Source organism: Gossypium raimondii, chromosome 7 (genome assembly GCF_025698545.1).
Source record: "Gossypium raimondii isolate GPD5lz chromosome 7, ASM2569854v1, whole genome shotgun sequence".
Taxonomy (NCBI): Eukaryota; Viridiplantae; Streptophyta; class Magnoliopsida; order Malvales; family Malvaceae; genus Gossypium; species Gossypium raimondii.
In genome coordinates this window covers 33063761-33091078 of record NC_068571.1, presented here as the reverse complement: position 1 = coordinate 33091078, position 27318 = coordinate 33063761, and the positions used below count along the sequence as shown (strand labels likewise).

Here is a 27318-nt window from a genome sequence, read left to right as displayed (position 1 = left end):
ACCTGAATCTCTTCTTGAGTTTTATAATTAGTTATGTCATGGGTTTCTTCAAGAACCCCCACATCCACTATATGACCATCTTGAATGTTTGCTCCTTTCTTTTTACGAGAATTTTTATCTTTGGAATTGACTGGTCTTCCACGCTTCAAGCTTGGATTACATTCTTTTGCACTAATAGCTTGCCCTATTGAGACATCAATTTGTATTGGAGCATTTTTAGCTGGTATGTGAGATTTTGTAATTCTTTTTAGGTTAGTAAATGAATCTGGTAGTTGATTTGTAAAATGAATTATCACCTGCACTTTTGGTTCACATTGATTTGTACAAGGATCTTAGACAATGATAATTCATTTCAAGTACTTTATTCATCCAACTTTTTATTTTATCCCCTTAATGTTGGGGAAACTATCTTATAATAATTGACAATTCATGTCATAACTAAATCTCGAATTAATAGTTCAAAAATATTTAATAATATAAGGAGACTCATATCAATATACATTCCCGATATCCTATGATGACTCATCTTTGTTCATTGTAGTGGAGCAATTGGAACATATACCGCACATCCAAAAATTCTAAGATGAGAAATATTTGCCTCCTGACCAAAAGCTAATTGTAACAGAGAGTATTTATTATAACTTGTTGGCCTAATGAGCATAATTGTTGTTGCATGCAAAATAACATATCCCCAAGCTATAACAGGTAGATTTGTTCTCATAAGTAATGATCTAGTTATTAGTTGGAGGCAGTTGATAAACGATTTGACTAAATCGTTTTATGTGTGAACATGAGCGGATATTTAACTTTTATCCCAATTGGCATACAATAATTATTGAAATCTTAGGACGTAAACTCAGTAGTATTAACAAGATGAATTGTTTTAATTGTATAATATGAAATTAATCATTTAAACAAGAAATTTCGTAAATGACTAGTTGCAAGTTGATAACACATGTGATTATTTTATAGATGCATCTACCAAAATCATATAATATCAAAACCATCCACATGGTGGATGAGTGGGGCCCATATTCATTTTAGAAATGCAAAACATTAAACCTCAACTTTAGCTAGTGAGTTTTTAATAATCAATTATCATTGAGAACAAGCAACACATGAGAATTATTTAAATTAAAGAAACTTGTGGTTCTTTAATGAACGTCTATATGAATTTTCAATTAATTTTTGTATCATATATGATCCAGGATGGTCTAAATTGTCGTGCTAAATTGTAAATGTATTTGTACTAGTAAACTTCTAGTTTACTTTAACATGCTTTTCAATTGTACTAATAATATCAATATAAATTTTGGTAATTAATAATTTTATTACTATTCCTTCTACTTTGTATCCACGTATAAACAGTATTGTGACATTTACTTTTGGAAATGTCTAAATCAATGTGAAGTCCATAATGTCATAAACTCAATAAAAGAAATACAATTTGCAAATAATTATATGCAATATTCACTTCAAGGAATGTGCAAAAATAATTAGGACAATAATGCAAGCATATATCATATTTCTTACCAATAAGATCATATAGATATCATCTGCTTCAAGGAATGATTAATTAATATAAATCATTGATCATTCTATTCTAAGAATGAATAAAATTTTGAATCTTCTATATTCTTATCTATTTGCCAATAATGACAGTATGTTCCATTTTCATAATTGTTATGTATTGCTACATTCACTTTAAGGAATGGAGTAGAATCGATGGAACAAATAACTTGTTATTTTGTTTAGCCATAAGAATGCATGAGATCAATTTATAATACTTTTAAAATCATTTTCACAAGAGTTTTACATCATCAATTAACTAGAAAGAAATAGTCAAGTCATGCATGGAGTTTATTGTAAACCAAATGTATGGATAAAACGACATCTAAAATATCAAACTTGATATAATGCTAGTGCTAGAAAAAAATTCATAAACCATTGTAGACATGCATGAATTTTACTTCAAAATAATACATTTCATGTTCACTAAAACATTTTCATTTATAATTGATCATGTCATTTCTCTAAATAATTAACAAATGAAATAATATAAAGTGTATGAACTAACTTTAACAACTCTACAAAAGTAACATGTTTTTAGGGTTGTATAGTAGGAAAAATATAAGTCATTTACAAAATTAAACCACACAAAATTTTTTTATGTTTCTTATCAAACAACAATCGGTTAATACAAACGAGATCCATATAAATGCCAATGGCCAAATTAATATAATAATTTTCATTTTAAATTTATGATAATGTTTCCAACCAAAATAATTCAAGAATTAAAAATGACATCGATTAAACTTGAAATTCTATATTAGTATCAACCCAAAAATCAATTTATACATTCTTCAAAATTGTCTTTGGAACTACGCATGTATTATTATTGGAAAATTTTAAATTATATAACCAAATTAAGAAGAGACACTAGAGGAACATAATCTATATTTGAACTAAATCAAATATGGACAATCATAAAATTCATTGGTTTATCAATACAAATTTGTTTACTAAATATGTTTTAGTCAAATATATTATTTAATTATAGAACTTATTATAGCAACATAAATAAGTCCATCAATATTCATTTTATGAACGAATAATATGTTTAAAATAATAAGTAGCCCATGAAATCAAAATTTAGAAAGGAATATCATCTCAAATATTTAAATCATATATCAAACCAATTTAATATTTAAAGATGCTATTGTTGAGAAAAAACCCGTAAAGATAGAGATCTAATAAGTTGATATATCTTTCTTGTTTGACATTGAGTCTTGATGATTTTATCAAAAAGTAAGCAAATAAAGCTCCAGTAGTATACTTTGAATCCAATTAAAATTCATCAATAGTAAAATTTTAAAATAACTTATATGATACAAATACACCCCAAGTTAAGAACACGAATCAAAATTATATCGATATCAAAATCCAAAAACATATGTTGTCTAGAATTTAGAATATATATATATATATATATATATATATATATCAAATTGATACCATCAAATAAACACATAAAGCAATTAATTTAATGATGATTAAGAACCGATGCAAAGTCACATATTATGATAAACCTTAGGCTTTAATTAATAAAATGATCGATAAAATTATGTATCACTATTTAGAAATCTATCAACATATAACATTAAAATTAATCTACCATCATTCAAACATAATCACCAAGTAATTATCAAATATCATATATTAAGAAAAATATTTTTTTATGAACAAAAATTGATACAAACTCGCCTCGATGATGATTCGAGTCGTTTAGATGCCCGATTATGAAATTAAATAAGTGATGAATTAAATCAAAATAGGTTGGAAAAATGGAAAAATAAGTTTGAAAAGGCTAGAAATTAGATTCGAATAAAGGCCTTAAAGATAATTTAAAAGATGGATGGAAGGTGTTCGGCTAAGGCAAAGGCTGAACCAACAATATATAGGATTGTTAACCCAAGTCTTAAAAGCACTTAGATGGACAATGGTAGGTAAAAATAGCAAACAAAACCTTGATCCGCTATCTATCGAGATAGGAACCAAAGGTATAACGAATGCCACACTTTGATAAGTGATGAGTTCGGATAACAAGGAAAGAATGACGCCACAAGCTGAGCTTGATAAGTCGTTTCAGTCCAAGAGAGAACAATGAGAGTTGAATTCTCACAAAGAACAAAAGTTCATATACTTAGCAAAAGAGTCCCCAAAATAATTACAAAAACAAACTATTTATAGGCTGAACATGTTCCAACCGAATGGACACAAACTAATCAGCTTAAATGAGTTATTGATGAACTTAATTAAGCTAATTAAAACTAAAAGACCTTTGAGAAACTTTAACATATGTAACAGCTATGAACAACTTATTTAATCTTCCCAATCAGCTAATAATTAGCTCTAATGAACTGGATGAATTTGATTCAATGCTTGATCAGCTAAAAAGGTTATAACAGCCTTTTATTCTTCTTGGGCAACCGAATGGACAACAACAACAATTGGCTTAAATCTGGCACACAAATAGCCTCTTTGCATGAATGCTTGAATAAAACTATTTCAAGGTGTAAATGGATGAATTGGAACAGCCATTAACACATAAAAATGTTTGGAAGCTGAATGGTTTGTGTAATCAACTACTTGTCCATTAAATTCTTCAAACGGTTACTTGAATAAGCTCATAACAGCTGCTGGCCTTTAATTCAACTTGTTAGCCTTTAATTCAACTTCATAACAGCTGAACTCATTCCTCCCTTTAATGCCAATCCATGTAACAACTGATTTAAATGATTAATTGACCTATAAGCACAATTAAACAAGTTAAATGGCTGTAGCAAATTAATTAAGCTGGAACATATTAAATGCCGAAATTATTTAAGCAACTAAAATTAAAAACAACTTAATTCATTAAACTAATTGTTAGGGATTGTCCCGATTAAGCAACAAACAAGTAAAAATAGCAGAAGAAATTGAGAAGATGAACACACAAATTTAACGTAGAAAAACCCCTTCAAAGAGGATAAAAAACTACGGGCAAAGATAATTTTACTATAATGGCAAAAGAATGAATAGTGCAAAAGATGGAGATAAAATTAAACCCCGAAAACCCGAAAAACAAAGAACCCTCAAAACGTAAACACAAAATTCTCTAAATGTGTTATGAGTTCTAATCTCTAATGGGTGTTTTTACTAAGGTTGTAAAAGAGCCTATTTATAGGCTAAATTCATATGTCAAATAATAATAAAATAATCTAAACTAATTAGTGTTTGACTGAAATAAATAAATAGAGTTTAACTAAAAGATTATTTCTTAAATTTGACTGAAAATAGGAGTCATACTTAACAAATCTCCACATTGACTCATATTTCCACAACGCCATCTTTGCCAAAGCCCGCCACGAGCCTATCTTGAACTATGCAAGGAATTAACTGAGTCGAATCTGTGCTTAGAAACTGGAAGACTTCTAGCCTTCGACTTGTACACTGCCAAATCAAAACTAACCCAGATTTGATTTTCACGAACACAGTGCCCTAACTTTTCAAAACCTGCATCCAAAAGAGAACCTCTCTTCAACGAAACGGTCATACATTTTTCCCTCCTATGACTAAGTTGCCTCCGCTCCAAACGAGTTGACTTCGACTCTGTAACGAACGAGGGACGTCCGATTTCATCGGTCACTATAGAACCTTCCAGAATATAAAGACTGCCAGTTCTTTTACCTTTTAACAAAACGAGAGCTCCACGAGATACTTTAATGCCGCTTGACTCGATGTTGATTCTGCATCCTTTCAAGTCTAAAATACTCAAGGAGATGAGATTCTTACGTAAATCAGGTACATACCTGACATCTGAGAGTGTCTTAATCGTCCCATCGTGTATCCTAATTTTAACAGTACTGATACCAATTACCTTACTAGATGAATCGTTTCCCATGCGCACAACTCCACCTTCAATCGAACTGTATGTAGAGAACCATTCTCTATTAGGACACATGTGGAAAGAACATCCCGAAACTAGGATCCACTCGGACGTGAGCTTGGAGTTATCGCTCGTTGACACTAATAAGAAATCATCACCACTTTCATCGATCAAATTAGCACCAGCTATATCTTCCTCGTTACTCTCAGCAGCTCTTTTATTTCGCAATTTATAACAATCTGCTTTGATGTGACCTAACTTTTTACAATAGCGACACCTTTTGTCTCTTTTCTTTGATGCTATCAAAACGGAAGCTTGCCTATCTACCTTGCTATCCAAATGAAGCTCATTTTTGAGTTTGTCTCTACTCAACAAATGACCCTTTACATCTTCGAACGAGAGTTTGTCTCTGCCATAAATCAGGGTCTCCCTGAAAGACTTGTATGAAGGGGGTAAAGAGCACAATAATAGCATAGCTTGATCTTCATCATCAATATGAACCTCAACGTTCTTTAAATCATTTAAAAGAGTAATGAATTGACTGATGTGATCTCTAAGAAGCTCACCTTCGTTCATGCGAAACGTAAATAGACGTTGTTTCAACACTAAACGGTTAGCCAAAGACTTAGTCGCATAAAGAGTTTCTAACCTTTTCCATAAGGCGGATGAGGTCTTCTCCATAAATACCTTCTGCAATACCGTATTCGCGAGGCACAACTGGATTACAGACAAGGCCTTTTCATCAAGCTCTTCCCATTCTGTTTTATTTAGATTCTCAGGCTTTTTCCCATTAACAACCTTTTTCAAACCGGATTGAACTAGAATTGTCATCATCTGAACTTGCCACAGATTGAAATTTGTCTCACCATCGAACTTCTCAATTTCAAATCTTGTTGTTGCCATATCTGAATGGGCTGATCAATGAAAATTGAACTAGCTCTGATACCACTTGTTAGGGATCGTCCTGATTAAGCAACAAACAAGTAAAAATAGCAGAAGAAATTGAAAAGATGAACACACAAATTTAACGTAGAAAAACCCCTTCAAAGAGGATAAAAAACTACGGGCAAAGATAATTTTACTATAATGGCAAAAGAATGAAGAGTACAAAAGATGGAGATAAAACTAAACCCCGAAAACCCGAAAAACAAAGAACCCTCAAAATGTAAACACAAAATTCTCTAAATGTGTTATGAGTTCTAATCTCTAATGGGTGTTTTTACTAAGGTTGTAAAAGAGCCTATTTATAGGCTAAATTCATATGTCAAATAATAATAAAATAATCTAAACTAATCAGTGTTTGACTGAAATAAATAAACAAAGTTCAACTAAAAGATTATTTCTTAAAATTGACAGAAAATAGGAGTCATACTTAACACTAATGATTTAAGCAACTAGAGAAAATTAAAAACAACTTAATTAATTAAACTAATTTAATTAACCACATTAAAAGTTTAATCCAGCAACTAAGTGAGCTAAAAACGCATAAATTAAGTAAAGTTAAATTTGAGCTGAAACCGAGTTAGATATTCCAACAAATTGATGCACAAGCTAAAACCGAATAATATTGAGCTCAATGAGCTATGAACGAGCTGAATGAGCTTGTAGCAAATTGCATAGAATACTTGAATCGAACTTCTGTGATTGTTCGATTATTCCAACGATGGTTTCCAACCCAAACTTGCTTAATTAAGGCCTACACAAAAATTAACAAATTAAAATTAAGCTTCATTTTGCTCTTAGGCCCCTCGAGTTTAGGCCAATCTCGATGGCGTCGAGTTGCATCGTAACATGATGCGACCAGGTTCGCATAAAAAATCTAGGTACATATAAGCATGTGATGTGATAAGTAAATTTACCTAACTTTGTTATCTTCTACTAATGTTTCAATAGCACGTCAAGCAATCCATAAAATTTGACATAAAATTACTTTTGATCAAAATCTATATTGAGATCAAATCTTTTACCACACTTAAAATATAGAAATCAAACAAATTAAACAAAATCATCATAATTATTCAAGACTTTAAAAAAATCCAATATGAAACGTTAATAAAACTCCCTCGCAAATTTTTTGCATCTTGTATCTAAAGCTTGAATGAAAAATCATGAAGGATAAATTTGATCTTTAATAGATAATAATTTTACTTTTAAGCTAAATTGTGTTGATAACATATTATAAAACCAAGAGAATTATAGGAAGAATAAGAGAAGAATAGACACAAAAGTGAAAGGATAATTCTACTTTTTCTTAGATTCAGTAAGCTTGTACATGCCCTCTATTTATAGGGCCTCAATCACTATAGGTTGCAAATGCATAATAAAGATAAATAATGTGCCCTATAAATTCTTTAAGGGTTACAAGAGTTACAAAAGAATGAATTTGGAGGTTTTGAGAATTAGATGGGCATCCATTTATCAATAGATTTAAAACAAAATTAAAATTAAAATTTATTTGATACACATGGCAACATTTATTTTTGGCATAACCATAAGTGTCAACAATAAGTGTTCTAATCTATTTTACTATGTGAAATGGGGATGATATTTAAGTGAAACTCTCTCAACAACGAAGAATCCAATATTCAAACTTAGCCTAAATGATTGGGGAAAGAAATCTATTTTCATTTCTTTTTTTGATCGTAACTAAGATATCTACCACAGGCAGCAATAATTAAACTCCTTAGTACAGGTGTTTTTCGAAAAACTAAACTACTTGTTATAACATATATTTCATTTCCATGAGCGGAGATAAAGATGAATCATTTCTATTGGCTATAATTCAACCTTGCGGAATAAAAGAAATATGAATGTGCACAAAAAACTTTTAAAAAACAATTAATCGGTATATGCGGTTTTAATAATAATATCACCAAACACTTGAGGGATCTGCCATGCACGTCAATTAAGAGGAGGGAACAAGAAATATTGCTTACACCAAAAGAAACGCCAATTGTAGGGAAGGAGAGGGAGAGAAAGGACAAAGAAACTGGCGAAGTAAACAAAAGGAGGAGAAAAAGCAAAAGCTGATGTTCCCCACCACCCCTACCATCAATGTTGCTTCAAATGCCATTCCCTTTTTACTGCTCCAATGACTTTTTTTGGTTTCTCTAAATTACCCTATTAACGTTTAACATTAACCCCTTTTTAACAAATCCAAGACTGACACACCCCCACTTTTCCAGAACCCTCGTATCTTCAATTCTTTTCTCAAAAGTTTCCTCACCTCTTCCTTCAATGAAAATCCCCTTCCTCGTGTCAAACCACCTATGGTTTTGTTTTTTACCCGATGCATTGAAATGTCTTCAAGGATAGGCCCCGTGGTGGGAGCATAATCTCATGTTCTGGCTTTGCTTTTATCTAACCTTTACTTCAAAGGCTTTTGCTTTTGGAATTAATCTCTTCTTTACAAGAAATATAACAACTCAGCTCAGCCGCCTACGCAGTACTAGGCTAAACATTATGCTTCCCTACTGTCCGAACCGAATCAAGTCTTTTGTTTTGTACCCTTTTCTAGGGCAGTTACTAGAATAATTTCGTTTACACATTTTAAAGTAGAATATCCGTATATGCGTGCCTGGGTTGGGGGCGTGGGCAGAGTTCCTTGCGCTTTGCTTGGACAAATTACTTTTAAGCTTTAGCGTATAATGTCAAAGAAAGCAATCTCCATGCATGCATGCCATTCATTTGCATGTAGCAACTCTTGGAACTGGTTCTATCAAACGATTTGATGATCATTTCATCTTATTACCTATGTCCCACCACATCATCTATGGCCTATGGGTATAGGATCTTATTTAATAAATTATTGTAACGTAATGCATAAAGAAAGTACACTGAATGAATTAAATTAATATTTAATACCTGCTATGGCTACACTGCTCGTTAAATCATGGCATCAGTCAAAGAGGGAAAACGAAGAACATAGTGAAATGATTGCTTTGGGGTTTTGGACTGGTCATCAATTTGTTGAAATGAAAGTGAAAAGAGAAGAAGTGAGTTGCCTGAGGAATGAAAGACAAGGCTGTGGTGGCGACGGCGAATAACAGCAGGTTAGTATTGATAAGTATTTGTCTTTATAGAATCACTCTCTTGTTAGCTACCAAAATTAATCCAAAGTATAAATGCAGATAGATACAATAAATTACAGGAAATAAAAGGACTTGCTATTGCGTTCAAAGAAAACCTACGTAGTAGTAAGTGAATAAAAATAGCATATGTTAATGGCAAGAGTTGCTGCAAAGGAAATACATAGAGCAGCCCCTAATTTCCTGCATGAAGAATGAAACATCAACGGAAGACTGTCTTTCTTGCTTAAGATTTGGGTCTAGAACAAAGGACATGTTATAAGCATTGGGGCATCTCCTTAAGTTTTTGTTTTTACGCCCAATAGCCCATATTCACCTATTCAAATACTATTAATCTATACATTAATGTAATTTTCACGATTAATATTTTAATATTGATGCGTTATTAATTGTAGCATCCAAATCCCATTTTAATAAATGATTGTCTTAATTTAATCGAGTATAATCATGTTATCAAGTTACAACACGTGTTTTGTGAAGGGAATAAATGTGCTGAATTTTTTGCGATGAGAATTAAAGGCAGTGAGATGTTCCTTCTGATCCCTTAGTTTCCTTGTGGCCTAGGGGAGATTCGTTTTTAAGTCTCTTTATTTTCATCTTTTGAACACAGAAAATTTAAATAAAATAAAAATCTACCTAACACACTGTATAGTGAAAACTTGTATAAGTAAAAGGGATAAACTAATATCTAGTCTTTGAATTCGATAATTTTTTTTTTAATTTGATCCATAAATTTTTATTTAGTCCATATTAATTTTGAAAGTCGACAACTTTTACCAATTCGATCTCTAAATTTGAATTTCATTAAAATTGAATGATGCAACTCTCAACATTGTATCACATTATTATTTAAAAATTTTATTTTTTGTATTTTAAAATTTTACATTTTAAGTAATGATGTGATATTTTGAGAGGATGTCAAATACTGAAATTTTTTAAATAAAATATTGAGTAATGGCAAATGTGAGAATAAGAAGATGATATACATTCCTGCTTTTCTTTCCCTGAAAATAACGGAAATACAACATCATTAATTTCAATTTTGATGGACAGTATAAATTTGGTGCTGTTTTTTTTGAGAATAGGAGTAAATTGAAAATTTATTATGATAACATATTTTCACATGGACAGGGATTTTGCAGGACGGGCCGCCACCTCGTCGGCTATATATGATGTCATCATCAAGCTTGATAGTAATGAAAAGCTGATTGCATGGGCAATATAGACAATTAGCTGAATTCAGATACGTGCACAATGCGCAGCGGACGTTGCAATTTGGAATTTTCGATTTTAAGAAGCTCTGAACACATTCCCATTTTTCCCGCCTCTTTTCTCTTCCGCAAACTCTTAAATTCCACCTTATTTCTTCCATATTTTCTATTTCAAAATCCCGAAACAAAGTCGAAATCACAACGCTCTTTAATTATCAGCTGGAGAATTGATTAGTAAGATCTTACATTTTTCGCAATTCTTGTTTTTTTTTTTTTCAATTTCAGATTTTCGTAGATTTTGTATGCTACTTTGATCTTAGGGGGTCTCAATTGGCATTTGAATTTATGATTTTTTCTCTTTTTCAAAATTTGTTGTTCACGATTGTGACTGTGGTAAACTGGATTTAATTTTCTTAGTTTTACTGTTATCTTACTTCTTTGAAGCATGGGATGCTTTGGTTTTTTAAGCTGCCTCTATACTCGTTTTTGATAATTTCCCTTTTGAGATTTTTTCTTTATATTTTGTTTAGCTGCCTGGAAAACAACAGATCAGACGAAAATGGGGTTAAAATCCTAGACATTTCACGAAACAAACTGAGAGATCTCCTGAGCTTATCCGAAACTAAGAAGTGGAGTTGAACTAAGAAATTACTTTTCACGTTTCTCAGTAACCAAACAGAGTTTTAGTGATGTACCTTTTGCTTATTTGTTTCTTTTTATTAACTTCAATTGTTCGCACTAAAGGTTGCTTAAAGAGTTTGTACTCGTTAATTTAAAGAACAACAATTTTTGTTGCTAGCAGAGTTTGTTTTTAAGTTTACTTGACTAACATATTAATTTTACAATATTTGATGGAGCATAATAATACTTAATGGTTTTGCAGTCATATCCAATTTATGTGCGTTGATTTTTCTATTACTAGCTTCATTTCCAGTTCTTGCAATTTGTAGGTCTTGTTTTACTTGATGTGCAAGTTACTTTGGTCTTGAACTCTCAGAGAACGAATTTAGCTTCATATAGAAAAAAATAACAGGACTTTATTTGTTATTACTGCATTCACGATTCCAGTAACTTATTACAAGTTGCAACTCCAATACCTGCTGCTAGAAATAACTGTTTGATGCTCTACAAATTTATATTTCAGGATCAAATGAGTGACTGCCGAAGTCTTGGCAGCAATTTTCATCCGTCCAGCCAATCTAGGAAGATTTCGATCGGAGTTATCTTAGACTCCTTAGTTGAGAGAAAACTTGGAGACATCAAAGAAGATGAGTGCAAACAGTCAAACACAGAAAGAATTAAACCTGACAATGGAATTTATGCTGAGGGTAAAAACAAAGGGGAAGCTGCCACAACCTCTAAGGGGAAGCAAACTGAACATGCCGAGCAGGTTAAATCTCCATGGATTACTCCTGGAAAATCTCTTGCTGCAAGGACCGCCTCTTCCAACCTTGGACAGAAGAAACACAAAAAAGCGAGGGATGTGCCAGTTACATATTCGGTTCAATTTTTTTCTAACAAAACTTTCAATGCACAGAATGTCAGAAGTAAGCAGAATAGTTTTGATAGCTTCATCGATGACCTTACCTACAAAAGGAAAGGAAGGAATGATGGCAACTCACAGAAGGTGGAGTTCAATCTAGCAGATGCGGGGAAAGTTCTTGAGTCGGATAAACTGGTGTTAGAGGGCAAAGCAAATAAAACACAAAACAAACCAACAGAAACTTTGAAAATGAAGCTGCAAGAATTATTGGGAAATGTTTCTTCACCAGAAAGTCAGCTATCTCGTTCACAAGATCAGGAGGCAAATGCCAATAATTTAAAACCGCAGATAAGTGCTGATCATATGGGACACACAGTTGTAAAGCCCAGACAAAATTCAGATACCATAGAAACTGATTCAGAGAATCCTGATCAGATTATTAAGAGGCCAGTAACCAATTCTTTGACCCGAAAGCGAGCTCCAGCCGAAGTGCAAACAAACAAGACTAAAGTTGGTTTATCCTCCAAGCAGAAACATCGAGAAAGAATCGTCTCTTTTCGAGAAGGAAGATCTACAAAGCTAGATGGTGCTGTCAATACTGGCTCAAAATTGTCCAGGAAAAAGAAAATTCAAAAGAAAAGTTCAAAAATTGATTCACGTAAGATCTGTTTTGCTGAAGAAGGTAATGAAGATGAGATTAAGCAAACAAGTTATAGGAGCGAAACTCCAGTGCCAGCGGGGAAAACTTCTGTACTTGGTAATAAGATGGAAAACTCCCCTAGCTTCTTTAGCGAGAAAAGGAGAGAAAACTTTGAAAGGGTGCAAGAAAATCACTTTTTTAGCTCTCCGGAGACCAACAAGAACCAACCAGTTAATTTTGAAAATCCAACATCACCAGAGAAAAGGGATAAACAAGAAGATTTTGGTAATATATCTTTGAGGAATGTTGTGCACACCCAGGACAATTTTCCAAGTCCAACTTTTGGATTCAGAACACCTATTTTAAACACTTCTCCAAGTCCAACACCAAAAACTATGGAGAGAGAGCAAGTTGCATGCAGTCCTGTACCATCAGAGAGAGGATTTACCACAGGAAATATCCGCTGCTTCAGGAATTTCCAAGTTTCAAGGCCTGTTTGTAATAAATCAAATGCACAAGCTCACTCACCAGTATCCTTAACTATTCTTCAGGATTCTGATATGGGAATTGAACATATTAAAAGATATGCGCATTCCAAACCATCATCAGAAGAGAGGCTGTCAGAGAGCTTTGAAGATTGTTCGCCCATTATTAAAAGATACAATTGTAAGTAGCAAAAATGCTTTTTCTGAAACATGCTATATACATTACATTTCTTTGAGAACTCTGTTTGGGATATGATTTACCTTTAGTTACTTATAAATAATCAATTGATTAGGATGATAAGAGTTCATATATGCCCTTCTGACTAACGTGCTTACAAGACATTCCACCTGATTTGTTTTGGATGGGCATTATGTTTCAAAAGTAGAAAGAAAAGTTGCAGTTGCAGTTGCAGTTTTAAACCTTTTTCTCTTCTTGATGTTGCACCTCTGCTTATGGCTTTGTGATTCTTTGTTTTTTTTCTTTTGGTAACCAAGTTAGAGCAAGTTGGCCAAAAACACGAGTGTTTTGAGCAGAAATCATATCCTAAAACCACAATACCTTCTGACCACTGTTAATTTTATAACATCGTGCCAATGAAACTAATCTGCCTTCTTTATTGCATGTGAAATTCATGGTAATTTGCCACTTCGGAGAATAATTATTGTTAACTTTGTCAGATTAGGCTATTGCTTCAAGATTGATTATTAATCTACTTGATGACTCCGTTTATTAATTTCCATGGCTTAAGTGACTCAAAACTTCCAATCAGTCTGTATTGCATATAGTGATATACATCAGCAGTTCAGCACAAATTCTTGATTGCATTTTCTTTTCCGACTTATTCTTCTGAATTTTTCTTTTTAATGGAAGATCCTTTGGTTCTTTATCTGATGTTGTCTAGGTCATACAGAAAATCAAATCTCACTAGACACTGATGTTTTTGAGAAACCAAATTTCAGTCGTTGTCCAATCAAATGGCTTCGAAACCATGAAGATATCACACTTAGTGAATGCACTCCCACCACAGCCTCTCAAAAAGGTACAACTTCTTAACATTTGAACATCTACATGCTCTTCTTATTCTCACATTACTTCGTTCTAAAGTAGTTTCTTCTCTATTTTTCTCCCAAGGGGCAAGGATTGGAGAAAGTGTTTGGTTCCATGAACCCTTAGAACAGGACCAAGAGGATGAATTGACAAGGTTCTCATTTATATCTAAGAAAAGATTAGGAAATACCTGCTGATACAGTCTGTGGACTATCACCTTTATTCTTGATTGAGTTGAGGTTTTCTTGGCAATGTTTCAGGGCTGTTACACTGTTTACTTCAGCTTTAGAAACCTTTAAAAGGAAAATGGATTCAACTACTAGCAAGAAGTCCTCTGAGATTTTGGTGTCCATTTCTGAGGAGATTAATTCACTGTTGCTGAATGCTCAGTCTGAGATTGAATCTGATGTGTAAGCATTTGAAATTGAAAGTCTTGCAAACCCAACATGTTGATACTTACCTTTGCTTCCATGATCTTTCAGGGGGAAGCTAGCTAGTCTCAATAAAACAAAAAAGAAACGCCTGGAAACAAGATTGCAAGGTGACAGTTTGAATTTAATGAATAACTTGATCGACTTCAATTAGATGTCATGGGTCCTAATAGCTTATTTGTATAATGTCTTTGACTATTACTTTTATCTCACTGATGTACTAACATCCCCAAATAAGTGCCTATCTACTTGTAATTCAAAGGTATGGCACAATGAGTTACAATTAGCCTCGATGTTTGTATGTCCACTCTGATAGCACAAATATGCATCTATGGGTTATGTATCACTGGCGAGGTTGTTTAAGAGGCATGCTATCTAAATGTAGTTTGCCCTGATACATTAGTCATCTTGTCTGCTTTTACTGAGAGCACACTACATTTAACAAAAGATGTATGATCCTATTTTTTGTAAAAGATGATTCCTGATATGTGGTGGAAAGCAAGTCATAATAAACTCCATACATGAGTGCTTTTGGTCTTATGGAATCCCTGTATTTAGTTATTTGTGTTGGTAATTTAATTCTATCTCAAGAAGGCCTTGATTTTCCTTTTTATTTGCTCAACTTTTTCACAGAGCAACAAGAACAATTAAAGCTGATACTTCAAAACTTCAAGGAGGATATCCATCATTATCTCTTGGACTGCAATAGTATTCTTGAAGGGATGGAAGCTCACCAAATTGAGTTAAAGGGAATCATGAAGAAACAAAGTATGTGAACTTTATTTAATTTGAATAAATTCCTTAACCATGAGAGCATTATTGCATCTTGTTGTGTAGGTTTTTCCATTTTGCTTAAGCCAAAATGTGAGGACTGTATACAAACCTGTGAATCCCATTTTCTCCATCATAAGATGATGTCCTTCGTTACTTGCATGTGATCTTGTGGTGAAGCTAAATTTATATGAAAGTTTTAATTGGTGGACATAGAATATTTCTTGGGACATCTCACTGGGATAACATTGATTCAGTCCATGATTTTTCATGCAAGGCTTTTTAGTATGGAGAAATTAATTGTCATAGAGGTTCTTGGATATGAAATCACCAGGATCTTGCGATGTATCCCAATTATAAGCAATAGACTAAAGAAATTTTTATACTTGATTAAAGAAACACGGTGTTCTAGGTCCCATTTGAAGTTTGAACACTTGAACTTTCAATACTCGACTTTAGAGGCCAAAATAGGTTACAGTGTAGCATTAAAGGTTCTAACTGGATTTCTGATCAACAACAAAGTGACAGACTCTTAAATTTAAAATCCGGTGCATGTGATTATATGTTTAACAGTGTAATGCTTAAATAATATTCTAGTGTATCTTGCACACCTGACTCTGTCTCATATTTTCAGAAGTATCACACCAGAAGCTTCTCATGCACGTTAAAGAAGCAGCTGAAATCCAACTTAATAATGCTGAAAGAAGAATCACTTCTGTACATGAGGCACGTTTGTTGTTTCTGTTTATAATAACATAAAAAAAAGTTTAGCACTGGTTTTCCATAATTCAGGTATGGTCTGTGTAGTCCATCCACTATGCGGGGTATCTACTGGCCAAAATACTTGGTTGTGGAATATAGCCATACATCACAGTTAGCTGACCTTGGTGAGAAGGTTAGGTACATTACTTGGGGGCCACTAGACGGTGGAGTCATTTGGGCTTGAAATCTATGCTGTTGAGTATAATGCTTCTATCGAATTTGCTCGCTAAGTGCCTGCTTAAATAAGAAGCTTATATATTTGACGAGAGTTTATACTGGGATACTGTTGCTACTTGCTTCCTCACCTTATGTGGAGTCATACTTAAGATGGAGCTTATAGACTATATAAATTCTTGGTTATAAATTAGAATTGAATGTTTTCTATATTGGTTGATTAATACATTTTATCATTCTAACTTAATGCAGTCAGCAAGGGAAAAGATGCTCCAGCTGAAACATGTAATAGCCGAGTGCTTGAAAGACAGTAAATACTGAACCAAAAGAGGTCCGATGAGCAGAGACTTCCATTTGTCCCAGGAACTAAGAAGTCGACTTTGTAAATTTTACCTGCCCTAAAATTTTCCTAATACCTTGTCCATCTGTCAATTGTTCAATAGAACCTTATCTGTAATAGTGAACATATCATTTTGCTTTCCGAGTGGCCTGTAACTTGCACTTGCGGGAGCTTTGGCATTTATAACTATGGTGTTCCATTATTTAGCTTACAATCATCTTCCTGTCCAGGGGCTGCTGTTGTTCATGAGTTAAGCAACTACATACAATCATGGTGAGATATAAGTCTTTGATTTTCTTCTTTTTTTCCTCATTCTATTTTCCTACTGCACGCCCCCACCATATGCTGTTTGGTGTGATGTAACGAAATTGATTACCAATTATAACTTCCGGTCTTTTTCATTAGTGTTTAAACAATGTGGAGTCTTTTTTAGGTTGAGCACTATTACAAGAGACCCTGGCAGAAACTTTCTGGGGTTTCTAAGGCACACACGTCAGCCTTGAAATCGGAAGACTTAAAAATATTTCGGGCATATTCTACATGAGATTAGATTAGGTTCTACATCTGACACTTCTTTAATGTCCGTTGAGATGGGGACTTTCCTTATCATCATCATTATGGTGGCCTCAGCCCCTTCCCTCCTTTGAACTGTCGCTGTCCTCTGTTTTTATTCAAGGACTGGTCACGGTTTTGTTTGGTCTACACTTGTTAAATCTTGCCTGGAAGTGGAAAATTTTATCCTAAAGAAATGGAAAAATTTTATTTTTTAAAGTTAAAAGACAAGAAAACATGGGCCACGTGAACCATTGGTGATCACGTGAAGTACACGCTTTCTTCTTTTTTCTTCTTTCTTAGTGAAACGATTTTGATACGAAAATTCAAAGGTGGTGACTAACAGATAAATTGGGTTGCATGTCGACACTTGGCGGTGGCTCCACTTTGGACTGTGGCTAGTCCTGGTCCTGACCCCCCAAACCCACGTGAGTGTCTTAGATTCCATTATGGGCTCATAGAAAAATTTGCCCACGTCTTACTCAGCTTACGAACTTTATTTTTAGTTTCAAGATAATGGAAGATGATTCGCCACTCTCCCCACCATTGGCATGCTTGTTGTCGATTACCATGAACTTTTAGTATGATTAATCAACTAATATATATTAAGATAGTTTTAAAAATCCACTTCTCTTTAGAATTAAAAAGATCACTTTTAATTCAATAATAAGATATCATATAATTTCACAAAAGAAAACAATAAAATATCATATCATATCGTTTTAAAGTGTATGAATAATAGAATGTATAAACAAATACTAAATTAATTTTTATCATTTTTTAATTTTAATAAACAATCAAATAAAATAAGAAAAATTCAAGGATTGGTTTTCTTTTAAGATTGAAAATGTTTTTCTGAAAAATTTGATAATGTTTATTATTACTATAAAAAATGCTTTTGAAAAAATATTATTTTAAACATGATATTTTAAAATAAAAAATTTAGGATAAACTACAAAAATAGTCACTTTTATTTGTCTCAGACTATATTTCAGTCACTTATATTTGAAATGTTACGTTTTAGTCACTTACGTTATCGTTTTGTTACGAAGTGATCACTCTATCGTTAAGCTCCGTTACCTCCCTAACGGCGGTACTACGTGGCAGTCCAAATGGGTTTTAATTGTCAACTTGGATGTCCTACATAACAGTCTAAATTGAATTTTATTTAATTAAAAATATATTTTCATCCCAACAACTAGACATCCAAGTTATATTTTCATCCCAACAACTAGACATCCAAGTTGGCATTTAAACCCATTTGGACTGCCACATAGGACTTCCGTTAAGGAGGTAACGAATTTTAACAGTAGTGTGATCGCTTCGTAACAAAACGATAACATAAGTGACTAAAATGTAACATTTTAAACATAAGTGACTAAAATGTAATTTGAGGTAAACAAAAGTGACTATTTTTGTAGTTTACCCAAAAATTTAATAAGATAAAAAAATTCATTAAAAAACATTTTTTAAAATTAAAAATTTAGTTTTGAACTGAATTCAAATCTCAATTTAAAATAAAAAAAATATTTTCTTTCTTAAAATTCCTATCTAAAAGTTAGCCTGTAAATCGAAGGGGACTTTACGGCCAAATGAAATTAAAATGCTGTGTATCACCATAGCTTCTACCATAAGACATGAAAGGACAAGATATTTTATTTATATTTATAATTTGAAAGCCAGTCAAATATCAGTACATCACCATTCAAGAACATCTCTTTCTCTTCTATTTCGCTTCCGCTGCCTAATATTTTTTTTTGGGGAGACTAAAGATGCTTCTATTCTGCCTAGGAACCGATCGAAAGAAATGGTCCAGCTCCCTTTACATTGAAGAAACATCTCTTTTTCCAGGGAGTGAGTCATTAGTTAAAATACCACAATTTAATGGTCCCAAAAATCTCAAAAATGACGAATTATTTTTAGGAATATCTTCTCTTTGCTGGTGGGTCAATGAATTTGCCTCCTTCTCCAGTGTGGATACCTAACCTCCACGCAACAACATATTTAAGATTAGACAGGCTTCAATTTTTTGTGGACGCCTCATTTTTCACCACAGGGTTCTTCCAAATACCACCGTCTTATCAGTGTTGTATAATAATTTTACAAAGAACCCACTATTTCTCGTGCTTGATTTGATTCCCATTTTCACTTTCATTCATTTCTAGGATTTCCAGTGCCTTAGCAGGTAAGATCCCCCTCTAAACCTGTCTATGTGGAGTTTTCTCGTTGGTTGGGTAGTACAGAAAGACCATCTATATGATTTCTATTCAACTTTTTTCCCTTGTCCTTTGTCACCACTGTTCTTCCTTTGGAAAGAGAAAAAAAAGACTCCAGGTCATGAAAATGGAGATTAATTTGTTGGCAGAATCTCATTGTTGAGCATTATTGATGTAGGATAGGTAGGCTAGCTACATTCAACTGCAAACACCAAGGATGGCATCCGACTTGCCCAATGTACCTTCCATGTATGATTTTCTTTGTTTTTTTTTTCCCAAGCTCTACAATTTTGTTATATATGTATTGAATTTATTGATAGAAGTTTTTTCTAATAATGCAGGCGCGATCCTGATTTCATGGAGCTGGTATGGGAAAATGGTCAAGTTCTCATTCGAGGTTTATCGTCCAAGGTAACTCAAAAGAGTTCCCCGTTCTCATCGCGTTCTACTGCGAATGGATCAAAGGATGGGGGGGTTGCAGATTCCACCTTCGCCCATCCCATATCAGGTCTCTCCAGTCTCTCAAAACTGGATCGTCAAGGCGTGGATGCTAATATTGTTCCAGTAAACAACTTCAATCGGTTAAAATCAAGCTACGTGCCCAAGCAACTTGTAGAAGACGAGGTACCTTGCTCTTCCTTGCAGCAGTTTAAGGGATCAAAGGAGGAAAAAGATAGGGTGAACTTTTCCATCTTAAGATCAAACCATGCAAGCTCTGGTGCAATGAGCACTCCAGGATTAGCTGCAGGTGCTGAGGATTTACAAGGCAATAAAGTCAGATCTGCGCCTCCAATGAGTAGCAACATTCCCTTTGGAAATGAAGGTGATTTCATGGCGAAGCGAATGAGGCCAACGTTACCAGATTCTGAGCCTCTAAAAGAATCATTCCCTGATGAGCAATCCGAAGCTGTTCCAAATACGAGATTAGCGCCGGATGATACAGCTTTTAAGGGAAATCCAGACCAAATGGTGGCATCGTCTTCATTATGTTCCCGTGGGGCTTCAAATTGTCCCACGTACACTTTTAAAAGGAGATATGAAGACACTGATCTCAGTAAAGTATGCATTATCTTGTCCATAAAAAAATATAAAATATTACAGTGAACTTAATTCTAATTCAAAGGATGTCCATATGTGGTGCAGAATACAACAATGGAAGAAGCCGAGGGAACGACAAAAGCAGCGCCAGTTCCACGGGGAAGCAAAGGTGCTAAGAGAAAGAGAAAAACAGAAGTTCACAACCTATCTGAACGGGTAAGATCAGTAGCAGCCAACCACAAAAAATTAACTAATATTTTGAAAAGTAAAAAAGGGGAAAAAAAAAAAAAACGAAATCTGATAAGCTGTTGGGTGTCTTCTGCTTATATGTAGAGGCGAAGAGATAAAATCAACAAGAAGATGCGTGCATTGAAAGAGCTTATACCCAACTGTAATAAGGTAAGTACAAAAATCCATATTCACTCCTTCAACCTTTTGTTCTAAGCTTTTCTAGTATTATCTAACTTTGACTTCTCTCGGTTACTCCGGCCGATGTGTGACTTAGGTGGATAAAGCTTCGATGCTTGATGAAGCAATCGAGTATTTAAAGACCCTTCAGCTTCAAGTTCAGGTATAGCCATTCCACTGCTTGCATCACAATTTTCTTCTTTTTAGATTCATGTAGTCAAAATGAGGGCGTTAACCATGGGATATTGGAACAGATGATGTCAATAGGAAATGGGGTATATATGCCACCGATGATGTTCCCTTTGCCATCGGCAATGCAACATATAAACGCACAGCATTTGGGTGGGTATTCTCCCATGGCACTTGGGATGGGTATGAGAATGCAAATGGGTCTTGGGTGCGGCGCCCCACCACAGTTCCCAACTTCACTAATGACAGGAGCCCCAGCTGTGCCTGGGAATCCGGAAGCTAGATTCAACATGCTTGGGTTTCCTGATCAGATGTTACTAAGGTCCATGTCACATTCACCTTTTTTATCTTCGGCTGCCAGTTTCACCCCACAGTCGGTCCAGCCACCTGCGGCTGTGGTTTCGCAATCTGCTGCTCCTCCTGCGGCGCAAGTGGACCTTCTAGGTGGTGCTAATCCACTTTCGACATCTAAGGATTCATATCCAACACATTAACTCAATGAATACTCAACGCCAATTCCATTTCTCATGACTTCCAAAAGCACTCCTCGCTGGCCTCCTGTCATCAGGTTTGTCCACTTGCCAGTTGCCATTTACATATTATGCTAATTTTATATATAATTTTTAAAGTTAAAATTTACAACTATAATCGACTTCACCCGCATAATGGTAATTGCTGTTCTTGCAGTTAAACCAAAGTAGCATTGGCAATATTATGTTAATGCATGAAATGAGTGCATTAGATGAAGAAATAATATTTTACATATAGTCTTGGCATGAATCTTATCCTTAATTAGTGAATAAATATAACATCTCATTATTAAATAAAATAAAAAATAGTAAATAATTTATAAATAATAATTAAATAAAATTATAAATATTTATTTACAAGTCTTATATTTTTTTTGGTAATATTATTCAATTAATGAAGCTCATGAATTGTAAGTAAAACATTATATAGTGAAAATCACATTATTTACTTTATTTTATTTGAGAGGTGCATGGTAAAAATTGCGCTCATAATAGAGACTACTTCCAAAAGATCATAGAAAAGCCTTCCACCCATTTGGCAATTAGCATTTAATTCATCATTATTTTTCTGTTGACATTGTAGTTTCAAAATTTTATTTTCCTTGTGTGCTTTTTTCTATTCATGCAACAAAACGAGAGTGTCTGACTTTTAATGTCATCAATTACTGCAAAGTCTAATTTCAATAATCTTTTTCTGACGCAGTGGACCATATGGTAGACCCTCAAGCGTCTTTAAGTGTTGGCTTGTTTCTGCACCATTCGTTTCACACCCAAGATTTGAAAATGGAGTGTTACAGTTAAGGAATGTGATCATCCATGGAAGGCCCCTTTTATCATCAGAAATGTGATTTACCAAGCTGTGAAAGATTATATGTTAGAAGAGCTAAACGGCTCAAAATCCAGTGTGATTCAAAGAATGAGTAGCCACTTTTCTAAATCAAGGCACTGAAGACTGTCAGAACATGTAGTTACCCAAGAAAAATTCACCCTGGTAATGGTTTGCAAGATATTGCAACTTTTTTATTTATTTATTTTCCTTTTGTACATTACCACAAGGGGTAGGATAAAAACTTCATTTTCTAGCAGTTTTTGCTTGAGAGTTCTTCACTTGAATAAATAATTGTTAACAATTTCAGCTAGCATCAAAATTTGTCAAATCATTAACGTCATACTGAAGATCATCAGATGGGAAACTTGGATCAGGCATATATCCTTCATTCCTCATCCCCAACAATAGCTTTTGCAAAATGTCTTGAATCTTACCTAATTCGGACTGCGTAGCATGGAACATATACATTCTAGAACCTACCTCAATCCAGCTACTTCCAGGTCTCTTTGGCAGACGCTTCTCTTTTATCATTGTTCTGACCTTCAGGGCATCTTTCCATCTTCCTGTGGAAGAATATATATTGGATAACAGAGCATAATGGCCTGAATCTTTCTGATTTTTCTCTAGAATATGCTTCTCTAAACACTCAGCCAGGTCAACCCTATTATGAACTCTGCAGGCACCAAGCAAGCTTCCCAAAATGTTCATGTCAGGTTCCACTGGCATTTTTTTTATAAGATCATATGCATCATCAAGGTGCCCTGCTCTACCAAGAAGGTCCACAATGCACGAGTAATGTTCCATGTCTAGTGGAATATTGTAATCATACACCATAGCATGACACATTGACCAGCCTCTATCAACAAGACCACAATGACTGCAAGCTGTCAAGAGCGCGATAAATGTGACTTTATTGGGTTTAATTCTTGCCTCCTTCATTTCCTCAAAGAACTGAAAAACATGTTCTCCAAGTCCATAAATCCCATGAGCAGAGATTATTGTGTTGTATGTCACTATATTCCTTTCCTTCACCTGATTGAAAACTCTTACTGCAAGTTCAAGACTCCCACATTTGCAGTACATATCTATTAGAGCATTTCCAACAGAAACTGCTGTTCCAAGACCACTTCTGGTTGCAAAGGCATGAATTTCTTTCCCATATCTCAGAGCTCCAATCTTTGAGCAAATTGGAAGAATGCTGACCAGGGTTATCGAATTTGGTTTGAGATTGAAATCCCATATTCTCTGAAAAATCTGAAATGCTAAATCAATCTCACCATTTAAAGAATATCCAACGACTATTGAATTCCATAATGTAATGTCCCTATCTGACATTAACCTAAAAACATGCTCTGCTTTAATCATTGACTTACAATTGGCATAAAATTCAATCAGTGCAGCTCCAACAACAACATCAGATTCAAACCCTTGTTTTAGGATGTAACCATGCATCTCCTTTCCGTGCTTCAACAGTTTGAGCTTGGACAATACGGGAAGAACAGTTGCAGCAATAACTGCATTCGTTCTTATTTCTGCATCATTCATCATGAGATACAGCTGCAAACTCTCAAGGTACTGGCAATTCTGTGAATAACCAGCAATCAAGGTACTCCAAGAGACTGCATCCTTATTGTCCATGTTAGAAAATAAAGAGTAGGCAAAATGAGTGGCACTGCATTTGCAATACATATCCATCAGAGCATTAGAGACATACAAATCACTGTTAAAACCACACCTTATAGCACATCCGTGAAGGGTCGGTCCCATTTCCATATCTTCCAGTCGGCCGCAAGCTGGAAGAATGGCAGCCATAATTACTGAATCAGGTCTTAGGCCCTCTAATACCATCCTTTTAAATAGAGACAACGCCTCGAGCCACTCTCCACTCTGCACATTCCCACAGATCAGCGCACTCCAGCATGCTAAATCTTTCTCTCTTATTCCTTCAAAAATCTTTCGGGCTTCACTTAGACTGCCACACTTGGCAAACATATCCATCATGGCACATTCAACATAAACATTGTGTTTCATATCATAGTGACTCTCATTCCACAGAATAAAATCTCGAAGCTTCTTACCTTCTTCAAGATCATTCAACTCAGTACAAGCCTTGAAAACAAGTGGGTAAGTGAAATTATCAGGAATCAGTCCTTGACTAACCATCAAGTGAAAGAACTGAATTGCCCTGGAAAAGCGACCCACGTCAAGAAAGCCTCTCAGGATTGCATTCCATGCAAGATTAGTCCTTTGGGGCAACTTATCAAACACAACCAGTGCATCTTGTAAGAAGCCAAAGGTAACATAAACAGTAACAAGCTGTGAACCAAGGAACTTATCAGCATAGACGGAGTTTAAGAATCCATTGACAATCAAAATAGCATGTAACCTTTTGGCTTCAGAAAGATTCGGCGGTGACTTAAGTTGAGAGGATAGGGAGCTATGCAAAAGAGTTTGATGAGCGAATGACTGTGGCAAAGATGGAACATTTGTGGGAAGAAAGGTTTTGTTAGCTTCAGCAGTGGAAGTACGAGGTGGGTTTTTGCTTGGATTTGGGTTAGAGGAGAGGGTTGACAATAGTCTGGCAATAAAAGGGGATGATGATCCTGTAGGTAAATGAAGTGCTAGTTTGTGAACCCTGGTTGATTCTTTGGCTATTACCGGCAACATCTTCTTTCCAATTTCGAGGGGGCGACGCATTGTTAAAGAATCCATCCTCCAAATTGTCTTCGTTTTCTTCCATATATCTGAAAGAAAACAGGCTTATCCAAAGGTTTTCCTTTGGTCCTGACTACAAACGTGGTCACATGTCATTACTGGAATATTCTCTCATGCCAATTAGTTTTAAGGATGTCTGGTTCAAAGAGAGAGCGGAGAAGGGAACTCTTCGTTATTTACATATATTTGACAGATACTCATATTTCATGCTAAAAGAATGGGGTGAATTTGGAGAATAATCTGACATGATATTATCGCTTAATGTTGTTTTGACTGACTATAATTACTCAGACGAAGCACTATATGCTTAGATAAACAACAGGTCCATTTATTTTGAAATTTTTAGTGATTATAATTTTTAATTTATTTATGATATTTGAATAGCTCCTTTTTTTGAATTTATTTGTATCAGTAGTATAGAGCCAAGCCATTATCTTAATCCTTATCGTGAATAATACATCTCTGTAAACCTTTTGAATTTATTTGGATGAGTAGTTCGCTTATCTACGGTTAGCGTAAAAACAAAGGTGACGATGAGATTAAATATTGTAGTAATATTATAGTGTAAGACAAAAAAAAAAAACTAAACGCATCGTACTGTAAATAAACACCCATTCAAAAGAACCCTTAGTCTAGAGTTAAATTAATCGGACAATCCAGAGTTTTTTTTTTTTAACTAAAAACATATTTGTTTCGTAGTTAGAATATACTAATAGTAACTAGTATTGAACTTATCATATTGCATAATATGTTAAATATAAAAATATAAAAGAATATACACTATATTGTTTTATAATTTAGACTTTATCAAGTACACTTCTATTTTTCTTTCGGAAATGCAAGCGAAGATAATGTGATACTATGTCCTTGTTTGAAGTATGCTGACATTAATTTGCATGTACATCAACTTGTACATGAACATTCAAATCGTGTTGGTTTTTTGGGGTATTACAAAATGGTATTTCGTAGAGAATCTATACATTTTAGTCTTCTTCTAGATTTCTTCGTAATAATCAACAACATTTCATGAAATAAAATGACATGGAACACTTTACTTGTCCTGACGTACGGTACGCATATTAGATGTTATTGGAATACATACAAAACAAAAATCTTGAAGGTTTTTAAAATTTCAAAAGTTAAAATAATTTTTAAGAATCTTAAAACCCAGTTTAAATCAATTTGGGCTTCAAGAGCATTTTAAAATCCTTTAGACTCATTTTGTGGGTAATTAGAGTTGTCCGAGACCAAAAATGAGTTTCAACAAGCTTAAAACTTACAAAACAATGCAGTGGCCCAAGTTTAAGGGATATGTGTCGATACATAGAATCCATGTATTGAAACCTTAGGTAAGGTTCCAATACACAGATCCTATGTATCGGCACCTAGAACAAAAACTATAGCCTTTTGCTATTGACTTGCCTTGTTCTGATACTTACAGTATATGTACCAAAACATAGGTCCCTGAAGTTAAAAACTAGTCAAAAGACACTTAAAATCATATCCAAACACTCCCATATCATTTCAACAAGTCTCAAAACACTATTAAACACATTCTAAACCCATTTAAGCTCGAATACACATTATAATCATAGTCAAAATGAAGTGGAACAATTCTTGTTTGTAATACCATAAGAATTAGAATTTACAATTCAACTTTACAAGTACAACTTCAAGCTAAGTCTTTATTTACATGTCAAGATCCTTAAATGTAACACTCCTCGCCCATCTCGTTGCCCATCTCGTTGTACAATACAAATAGGAGATGTCACAAGAGCACGTACTTATAAAAAATCTTGAGATTAATTAAAACTTCAAACTTAAATAAAATTTATAAAATAATAAAATCAAGTCTACAAAAATTTGGGAGCAGTAGAGACACTTTAAAATATTTTAGGAAAAGCTCGAAAGTGATCGAGGTTGCCTAGGACCTCAAATGAGCCCCCAGAAGCTAAAATAGGCCAAAATAGTGCAATGGCC

The 27318-nt window shown here is 34.2% G+C and overlaps 3 protein-coding genes across 10 annotated transcripts; 2 read left to right on the top strand and 1 right to left on the bottom strand.

Annotated features, from left to right (window-relative positions):
- Nucleotides 1-10682: 10682 nt before the first annotated feature.
- LOC105795193 (meiosis-specific protein ASY3) lies at nucleotides 10683-17078 on the top strand. Of its 5 annotated transcripts, none has more exons than XM_052633288.1 (9): nucleotides 10683-10961; nucleotides 11872-13516; nucleotides 14238-14375; nucleotides 14468-14537; nucleotides 14644-14793; nucleotides 14866-14924; nucleotides 15448-15582; nucleotides 16223-16311; nucleotides 16774-17078. In XM_052633288.1, the coding sequence occupies exons 2-9, from the start codon at nucleotides 11878-11880 to the stop codon at nucleotides 16840-16842; spliced, it is 2349 nt and encodes a 782-aa protein (XP_052489248.1). In that variant the 5' UTR covers nucleotides 10683-10961; nucleotides 11872-11877; the 3' UTR covers nucleotides 16843-17078. The 5 variants fall into 5 exon arrangements, with proteins under 5 accessions (XP_052489248.1, XP_052489249.1, XP_012480171.1 ...); XM_052633289.1 differs by having other exon boundaries at nucleotides 16223-16315; nucleotides 16778-17078; XM_012624717.2 differs by having other exon boundaries at nucleotides 16220-16311.
- A 2056-nt stretch (nucleotides 17079-19134) lies between these two features.
- On the top strand, nucleotides 19135-23631 carry LOC105795211 (transcription factor PHYTOCHROME INTERACTING FACTOR-LIKE 15). 4 transcript variants are annotated; one of them, XM_052633415.1, is made up of 8 exons: nucleotides 19135-19878; nucleotides 19971-20688; nucleotides 20773-20883; nucleotides 21001-21066; nucleotides 21173-21238; nucleotides 21330-21832; nucleotides 22498-22785; nucleotides 22931-23631. In XM_052633415.1, exons 1-6 carry the CDS (start codon nucleotides 19847-19849, stop codon nucleotides 21756-21758), a joined length of 1422 nt encoding a protein of 473 aa, XP_052489375.1. In that variant the 5' UTR covers nucleotides 19135-19846; the 3' UTR covers nucleotides 21759-21832; nucleotides 22498-22785; nucleotides 22931-23631. The 4 variants fall into 4 exon arrangements, with proteins under 4 accessions (XP_052489375.1, XP_012480208.1, XP_012480199.1 ...); XM_012624754.2 differs by lacking the exon at nucleotides 22931-23631 and having other exon boundaries at nucleotides 19135-19598; nucleotides 19813-19878; nucleotides 22498-22924; XM_012624745.2 differs by lacking the exon at nucleotides 22931-23631 and having other exon boundaries at nucleotides 19135-19598; nucleotides 19808-19878; nucleotides 22498-22924.
- On the bottom strand, nucleotides 22915-25606 carry LOC105795203 (pentatricopeptide repeat-containing protein At2g03380, mitochondrial). The gene has a single exon (XM_012624727.2). It carries the CDS (start codon nucleotides 25333-25335, stop codon nucleotides 22927-22929), a length of 2409 nt encoding a protein of 802 aa, XP_012480181.1. The 5' UTR covers nucleotides 25336-25606; the 3' UTR covers nucleotides 22915-22926.
- Nucleotides 25607-27318: the final 1712 nt, after the last annotated feature.

Bases quoted from the DNA above. Each gene is read 5' to 3' on its own strand.
- LOC105795193 (XM_012624717.2), top strand. From the start codon at position 11,878: ATGAGTGACTGCCGAAGTCTTGGCAGCAATTTTCATCCGTCCAGCCAA. The intron at 14,538-14,643 runs GTTCTCATTTAT...GCAATGTTTCAG, and splicing joins CAAGAGGATGAATTGACAAG to GGCTGTTACACTGTTTACTT. The intron at 14,794-14,865 runs GTAAGCATTTGA...ATGATCTTTCAG, and splicing joins TCTGAGATTGAATCTGATGT to GGGGAAGCTAGCTAGTCTCA.
- LOC105795203 (XM_012624727.2), bottom strand. From the start codon at position 25,335: ATGGATTCTTTAACAATGCGTCGCCCCCTCGAAATTGGAAAGAAGATG.
- LOC105795211 (XM_052633415.1), top strand. From the start codon at position 19,847: ATGGCATCCGACTTGCCCAATGTACCTTCCAT. The intron at 19,879-19,970 runs GTATGATTTTCT...CTAATAATGCAG, and splicing joins TTGCCCAATGTACCTTCCAT to GCGCGATCCTGATTTCATGG. The intron at 20,884-21,000 runs GTAAGATCAGTA...GCTTATATGTAG, and splicing joins TTCACAACCTATCTGAACGG to AGGCGAAGAGATAAAATCAA.